The 8,544-nt window shown below is 41.1% G+C and overlaps 1 protein-coding gene across 1 annotated transcript; it reads left to right on the plus strand.

Annotated features, from left to right (window-relative positions):
- The first annotated feature begins 4,228 nt into the window (after positions 1–4,228).
- Positions 4,229–8,021, plus strand: LOC130744073 (uncharacterized). The gene is made up of 5 exons (XM_057596268.1): positions 4,229–4,658; positions 5,002–5,694; positions 5,725–6,903; positions 6,985–7,831; positions 8,017–8,021. Exons 2-5 carry the CDS (start codon positions 5,014–5,016, stop codon positions 8,019–8,021), a joined length of 2,712 nt encoding a protein of 903 aa, XP_057452251.1. The 5' UTR covers positions 4,229–4,658; positions 5,002–5,013.
- The last annotated feature ends 523 nt before the right edge of the window (positions 8,022–8,544 follow it).

An 8,544-nucleotide genomic window follows, 5' to 3' on the forward strand; every position in this document is an offset into this window, starting at 1 on the left:
TTTGATGATTAATGTATATTGTTATAGCAACTTGAGGATATGATACTTATATGCTATGATAAGAGATATTGAACCTAAGTATCTATTCCCCTATACATTATATGTTGTATGTATTATATACATTATTCTGTGAGTTGACCTTCACACCTTGCCTTGTGTGTATTGTTTGTGTTTGGGCGGTCGACAAACAACCAGATGTCGCTGAGAGATTGGTTCTCGACGGTTCACCCTTCGGGGGGGATTTGCTACGAGATGATTGATAGGATTGACCCCGCCGCCTGGATGGCTGACCTCGCCGGTCACCGAGCGACTTACAAGGGTAGACTTAGGGCTGGCCAAAAAAACCGGCCCGGCCCGAAACCGTCCAAACTGAGCCTAATTTGTAGCAAACGGGCGGACCAAAACAGGTGAACGGGCCATCGGGTTATAAAATCGGGTTCAACAGGGTTGAATCGGTCGAGTTCGGTCCAAGAAACCCTGGTCCAGCGGTGACCGAACCCAACCGAGCCCATATATAATTTTTTTTAATGGTCATAAGCCCAGCCCACAGGCACATAGATAATAAAAAGTAACAACCCTAAATCCTTATTGCTCTCTCTCTCTCTCTCAGAACCAAAGCTGACAGCGGCCACACAACAAGCACAAGGGAAACCCTAATCCCCCTTCCCCTCCCGTTGTCACCCCACCGGAACCGCCGCGACCTCCTTCCCCTCCCGTCGTCATCCAAGATCCTCCACAGGCACAGAAAATCCAGGACTCGTGATCCGACGATGACGGCGACATATCCCCTTCTTTCTCCGCCCGTGATGTCCCTCACCAGGCTCAGTTGTTGGCCGAGGTTTCCACACTCCCTTCCCTTTCGTAATGAAGTTTTGTTGTTGATTACTGCGTAAGAGGAAGGAACCTCCGACTCTTCTCTGCTTCCTCTGGAAAAAAAATCAATTTTTTGTTTGTTCTGAAACCCGCATAACCCACCCTCCTAACTCGAGACCGTTTAACCCAAATCCGAATTACCCGTTGCTTAAATTCGGTCGGGAATGGATTGATAAAATGGAGGAATTTTACCCGCCCACACCCAAGGATTCGGTCCGAATCCGACCGGATCCGACCGTTGCCCAGCCCTAGGTAGACTGATGGAGGATCGGATTGACGAACATGGAGATTTGACGAAGGGAGTGTTACAAAAGTATACACTGAGCTTTGGCCTGCCACCTATGGTACGCTATGGACCCGACTCTAGGATGCGACCACCTTCACCATCGTCATCTTCTGAGGAGGAGGATTCGTTTGAGCTTGACGCTGCTACATGAGCACTCCATGGACCGACCTATCCTGGTGCCATTGACCCTACAGACATTGCGTCTTCCTCGAGGCTCGTAGAGCCAAAGGCCGCCAGTCGCCACTCCTTCCATCCGTATGCACGTCTTCTTCCTCTGGTGGATATCGCGTGAAACCTTTGGTTCACGTGATGAAGGGGGTCATTCTCACCGGCATGGTCGACGTAGAGACGAGCTTGACTAGGGAAGTGAGTAGGACTGTGAGGCGAAAGGTCCTGAATTTGGATGTGGATGTGATTGTTGTGGATTCCGACACCGAGGATGGCTGCACCAGTGAGAAGGAGGAGGAGGAGGGTTGGGAGACCCAATTCCTTGGGTGACTTGAGTAGGTGTATTTAGTCGTAGCTCTGATTCGTCATTTGTACATTTTGGGACAGGGTAGGTTCCCGACATTTTGCTTTTTGTGTGGTTCTCTGATATGAGAATCACAGGGAGCAGTCGGACGTTAGGAGGTCTGGAGGAGGCTGTTTTGGGCTGACTCTCCCACACTTTGGAGGAATGTAATTATAACTCTTTCACATTCAGCACTGAACGTGTGCATGTTTGCCTTCGGGCGCACTTTCTATCACTTGCAGGTACTTGTGACACTTATGGTTACAACAGGGGCTGTATATATATGGTATATCAGGTTATGTTATAAGCTTTTGAGTTAAGTCCTTTCTTGGACAAGTCTTTTGTTTTAAAACAAAAAAATTACTTGCATTTTCCGTACATAGTTTTAGGACAACTTACTATTGTGACACCTGAAAGTCGGGATGTTACAGAAAAGTTGATAAAGGCAGCGCATCCAGACAAATTTGTGAAGCGAAATGATCGCCAACAAGATCCAAAAGCTCGTTATAACCAAGAGACTTTGGTGACTAAACGTTTGGTGGATGTAGGTCTTGGGGCTAAACCAAGATTTCACTATCCAAGTATCAAGGACTTCTCCTACAAGTATTATCCAAGACTTCTCCTCACAAGTATTCTTAGGACTTCTCCTTACAAGTATTCTCAGGAATTCTCCCCACAAGTATTTGAAATGTAATAAAGTAACACAAGAAAGGGGGAGTTTAAATTGTGTTGTGTAAAACTTGAGTTTTCAAACGATAATAAGTTTAAAAAACATTTTCGCAATCGTTTGGTGCAGCAGATATAAAAGTAAGATAGTAAAGAATGCAGACACAACAATTTATCCTGGTTCACCCACAAAACAATGGGGCTACATCCAGTCCTCGACTTAACCAAGATTTTCACTATAAAGTTTCAGGGACTTCTCCTACACCAAGTATTCAACATGACTTCTCTCACAACAAGTATTAGACAGGACTCACCCAACCAAGTATTCTGCAAGACTTATCTTAACCAAGTATTATCAAGGACTTCTCTTTCACCAAATATTATACAGAACTTCTCCTAAGATCTTTTCCAAGATCGTTTGGCTCTACAAGGTTCTCTTCTTGCAGGAGAGATAGTAAAAATTTCTAAGCACGGTAACTACAAAGTATTGAATAAGATTTGACTCTGTGAAATACTTTGTGTTCTTGATCTAGAGAGAGTTGGATATAAACATTTGACTCTTAGGTATTTCTCTCAGACGATGTGGGGACTTTTCTTTCTTGCTTGCATGATGAAGATTTTAACTCAGATGAAAGTTCTTGTTCAATTTTCTTGCCTCTGAAAATCTTCAAGTCCTCCTTTTATATTTCAAGTGCTTCTAGGGTTTGTTGAGAGTCGTTGGAGCGTGTAGAGAATCTTGAATTCTAGCGTTAAATCAAACGGTCATTTCTTCATATTCATTAAATGCCTTGTACCCTTTGACTGTGACTTGTTGCTTCAAAGTGTATCTTGTCAGTCAGTTGATAACACTTCAAGCTTTGTTCCAGTCCTTTTGTGAGAGAAAGATGAAACTTGATTTTGACAATGTTGTACTTGTTTCCTTGATCAATGTGATTTGTAGAGTATCACGTGATTTCTTTGCACTTGACTTTCTCCTCAAAAATGTCAGAGAGCTTTCAATTTGAATATGTCACTCTTTCTCTAGACATTACTTCCATTGGTCAACTTTGAGATAGACGATGAAACTCTTCATGAGTGTGGTCTTCTCTTCTGGCAGACGATCTAGCAGATTTGACTTTTCTCTGTTGTACAGTATGCTTTTTAGCTTTGACCTTTCTTGTGCAGTGTGGACTGTCTTCTGGTTCAATCTTGTACTTTATCATCAGACGATAAGGTATGGGAGGTATAAGTAGTGTTATTTTGTGAAATATTTCATATGAAATTTTAAGTATTACACTCGTACTCTTAAAAATTATTATCATTCAAAATATGATAAACGATGTATCCAACGTTTTAACTTATAAAAAAAACCATTACTTGCAGTCTTGAATAATGTGATTGTTTCTTTAATCAATTAAAGTCTTCCCCGTTGTCAATTCTCGATTCTTTCAAAATTTCAGTGATTGGAGCTTACGATGTTTTTATTTGAAATTCTAATGGATGTCATTTTTTTTATATAGGATGTCATTTGATTAATTTTATTGGTATGTCTACTTTACGTACAAGGTGAGGAAAATCTTCCATTAAATCTTAATAATATATAAAGCTCATCCACCAAAGTGGGCCATGATGCTTTATAATTTCCACATGTCATGTTTTTATTGGTTGTTTTACTTGATTTTCCACATGTCCATTTTTCATTAGTCCAAATCCTTAATTTTTTATTGGTCGACATTAATTACAACATTAATCATTAAATAAGTAAATTCATAATTTTTTGATGTATGCATTAATGAAAATCACAAATATGGAATTTTTCAGAATGGTCCACAATTTAACCGTTAATCATGGTATATTACATTTAATTTTGGCTTAATTCTCAAATTAGTCTCTGTCTTTGTTTCGCCGTCTGAACCAGGTCCCTGATCGGAAAAATTTGTGCAAAAAGTCCCTATGAATGAAAATCGTTTGGGGCAAGTCCTCGCCGGAGCCCGGAGCTCCGGCGAGTGATGAAGTGGCGTGATGACTAGATAAAAACTGATGACATGGCATTAAAAAAAAAATTATTTTAACATTAAATTAAACATAAACTAATTTGTTTTAATCCTCAATTAACAAACTTAAGCATATTTCCCCAAACCTTTTCCTAATTACCCACTTATTACCCTCAATTCCTAAACCCAATCCCAATTCCATTTCCTAAGTTCATCTGCATTCTTAACTTTTCATGTGAGAACCTAAGTTCATCTGAGAAACCTAAGTCCAATCCTTCCTGTGCGTTCGTTCGTTCTTCTGGCAAAGTGGATATACATTTCTTTCCTGTTCGATTTGGCAAAGTGTGAAGTAAGTAGACAACTCAACTCTCGATTAAGCATTGTGTTGATTATTGTGGTGATTATTCCTTTCGATTAAGCTTATTCTGAGATGGGTTTTGGGGTTTTTCATTCTCGATGGGTTTTGGGGTTATTCTGAGATGGGTTTTGTCGTTGTGGTTTTCATGGTCGATGGGTTTTGGGGGGTTTTCATGCTCGACTCAGGGATGGGTTGGGGTTTGCATGCTCGATGGGTTTTGGGTCTGGTTTTGGGGTGGGTTTTGGGGCTGGTTTTGGGGTGGGTTTCGAGTGCATTGCTGTGGAATGATTCTTTGGGTTTCTATTTTAGGGATTAATGTTCACTTGCTATTTAGGGGATTTGCAGGATGGTGTTTACCTTCATTGTTCGCCATGGTGGTTGGTTTGGAACCTCCCCTTACTGCCATTATTTTGGTGGTGGTCGAAGTGTTTTTCCTGATCAAGATGAAGATAGATGGTCATACATTGACACTGTTGACATGATCAAAGAGCTGGGATACAAGGAGTTTAATTTGTGGTGGTCATACATTGACACTACTGAGGATGTTCCTAAAGAAGTGTTCAGGCCTTACAAATCTGATTCTGATGCACTGGAAATGGCTACGATTGCTGCTTCAAAGGGTGAAGGTGTCTTGTTTGTTGAAAATCTGTCAAAAGAGCCACTCTCAATGCATGTTAGAAATTTTGAACCAATTGTACCTTCTGTGGTGAATGAAAAAGAGAAAGCTAGAAAGAAGAAGGCTCAACCAACAAAGATGAAAACTGTTAGAAGGTCCCACCGGTTACAAGCTGTGGTGAGGAAATCAAATAACTTGGGCAAGCCAAGCCTAGTTGTTATTTCTGATGATGAGGACTTGCATGGTGAAGTCACTCTTCATTCTCAGTTTCCAATTGATGAAAATGTTCCTGAAAATGGGATTGCTCCTGATGTTACAGTGTCTGAATCTTTGCAGGTTGCTGAAAATGTGCCTGAAAATTTGAGTGCTCCAATGGCTCCAGCTGTTGATGAAATTGTGCCTGAAGTCCAGGTTGTTCCTGAAAATGTGCCTGAAGTCCAGGTTGTTCCTGAAAACTTGGTTGAATCCGACAATAATATTCCAAAAGTTATTGATGGAGATGATGATCAGAGTGATGTGTCTAATCAAGGCATTAGACTTGAGGATAGTGAAGAAGAAAGAGACCTTCAACAAGAAGATGAATTAACGAACCCAGCTTTTGCAGAGGCAGAGGATTTGTTGAATAAGCATATCACACAAATGCTTAATGGTAGGTCTGCTGATGGTATGGGGATGGCTTTTGGGGATGACCCTGACTTTGATGGAGGGTATGAGAGTGAAGATTTGGAAAGTGTGGCAACTGATTCTGAGATGGAAGATGTTCCTAGGAGAAGATACCCAAAGTTTGTGGAGGAGCGTTTGGGCCCAGATTTCAAATTCATTCTTGGAATGGACTTTGCATCCCTTGATCAGTTCAAGGAAGCTCTAACTGATGTTTGTGTAACGAATGGCAGAGAATACAAATTCCTGAAAAATGATAGCATTAGGTGCAGGGTGGCGTGTAGAAGTGATGATTGTCCATGGCTCATTCTGTGTAGCAAGGTTGGTAACAAGAAATCTTACAGAATCAAAACTCTAGTTGATAACCACACATGTGCTAGAGTGTTTGATAATAAGTCTGCAAATATAAAGTGGGTGAAGAAGAAGCTGTTGAATACAGTCAGGACAGTCAACAAAATCAGCACCAATGAAATTGTAGATGACTCCAGAGTTAACCTTGGGACTGGTATAACCAGATACAGAGCATGGAAAGGCAAACAGTTGGCAACTGAAGAGGTTGAAGGTGCTGTTGAATTACAGTATACCCTCTTGTGGAGATTTAGTAATGAATTGAGAGCAAGGTCAGCAGGAAACACATGCAAGATGAGCTTTGAATCACCCAGAACCACATTGTTTCCTAGATTCAGCAGATATTATATGTGCTTGGATGGCTGTAAAAGAGGGTTTCTAGCTGGATGCAGGCCATTCATAGGCTTGGATGGATGCCATCTCAAGACTAAACATGGAGGGATACTGTTGGCAGCAGTTGGTAGAGATGCAAACGAGCAGTATTTCCCTCTAGCCTTTGCTGTTGTTGAATCTGAAACCAAAGATAGTTGGAGATGGTTTATGGAGCTTTTGATGGATGACATAGACCCCACAAGATCAAGCAGATGGGTATTTATCTCCGATCAACAAAAGGTAATTGTGATCTTATTGTCATAAGTAAACTCATTTTTGTCATTAACTCTACCTATCCTAATGTAATTAAAATGATTACAGGGATTGATGGAGGTCTTCAAAGAAGATATGCTGCAAGGTGTTGAACATAGACTATGTGTAAGGCATCTTTATGCAAACATGAAAACTAAATTTGGAGGTGGTGTGCTTCTAAGGGACCTAATGATGGCTGCTGCCAAGGCTACATATGAAGCAGCTTGGAAAGAAAAAATGCAATTAATAAAGGAGCATAACGAAGTTGCTTTCCACTGGTTGATGGAGAAGCCAACTTCAAGCTGGTGCAGACATGCTTTTAGTTGGTTCTCTAGATGTGATGTGGTTATGAACAACCTATCAGAAGCCTTCAATTCTGCAATTATATTGGCCAGAGACAAACCTATCCTAACCATGATGGAGTGGATTAGGACCTATGTCATGGGAAGGTTCCCAACAATGATGGAGAAGCTGAACAAGCATCCTGGACAAATCATGCCTAGGTCATTGAAGAGGATATCACATGAGGTTGACCACAGTAAGAACTGGGTCACTAGGGCTGTTGGTGTTCTAATGTTTGAGGTTCGCCATCTAATCACTTTGGAGAGACATGTTATCAACTTGAGGGATAGGACTTGTTGCTGTAATTTCTGGCAGTTGAATGGCTTTCCATGCAGACATGCAGTGGCTGCAATTTCTTTTCATGGCCATGATCCAAAGGCCTATGTACATGAGTGCTACCAGAGGGCTGCTTATAGAGCAACATATGAGAATTTTGTCACACCATTACCTGGACCTAACCAGTGGATTGTTACTCCACATGATCCTGTATGCATTATGCCACCATTGTATAAGAGAAGAGCTGGTAGGCCCAAGAAATTGAGGAGAAGAGACCCATGTGATGATCTTAATCCAAGTAAATTAAAGAGAGGGGGTGCAGCTTGGAAGTGCAGCAGGTGCAAGCAATACGGGCACAATAAGAAGACCTGTAAGAACCCTATTCAGGAAGACCAACCTGCTGGGAATGATGGAGCTGAGGATGGACCACAAAATGATGTACCTGAGGCTGAACCACAAAATGATGGACCTGGGGATGGACAGAATGATGGACCTGCTGAGAATCAAAAGAAAACAAAGGGAACAAACCAAAGATTTTCTTGTTGTATTTATATGCCTTATTTGATGATGTCAAAAAGCTTTAAAAAATGTTTAATATGTTTTGCAGAAAAAGGGTTTTAAGAAATGCAGTAGATGCAAGCAGTATGGGCACTATAAAAACAAATGTAAGAACAACCCTGAAATCATCCCCATATTTCAAGCTCCTGCTCCTTCTCTTCCTGGTATTGTTATCAGGGAGCCAAGCAATAATCTCACTGCACCTGCCCCAGTACCTCTTACTTCTGGAAAAGGGGTATTATTCGATCTCATATCTATTTGGATCTATTTTCATCTTAATTTCCTAGAATCTTGTATGAAAAAGCCTACCTTTAATTCCAGAAGGAAAAAGTCCATGATGCTCCAAGATCTGAGGTTCAAAATTGGAGTCAAGGATATACTGTGACAAGGAATCATGGAGCTGCAAGCACTTCTGCTTCTATCCTCCAAGTTGGGACTGCATCTGGGACTTCC

Source organism: Lotus japonicus, chromosome 3 (genome assembly GCF_012489685.1).
Source record: "Lotus japonicus ecotype B-129 chromosome 3, LjGifu_v1.2".
NCBI classification, from domain to species: domain Eukaryota; kingdom Viridiplantae; phylum Streptophyta; class Magnoliopsida; order Fabales; family Fabaceae; genus Lotus; species Lotus japonicus.

What these genes read in the sequence shown, in the direction of transcription:
- LOC130744073 (XM_057596268.1), top strand. Translation starts at nt 5,014, where the DNA reads ATGGTGTTTACCTTCATTGTTCGCCATGGTGGTTGGTTTGGAACCTCC. An exon ending in AAATTGTGCCTGAAGTCCAG is followed by an intron (nt 5,695 to 5,724) that starts GTTGTTCCTGAA and finishes CCTGAAGTCCAG; the next exon opens with GTTGTTCCTGAAAACTTGGT. An exon ending in TTATCTCCGATCAACAAAAG is followed by an intron (nt 6,904 to 6,984) that starts GTAATTGTGATC and finishes AAATGATTACAG; the next exon opens with GGATTGATGGAGGTCTTCAA.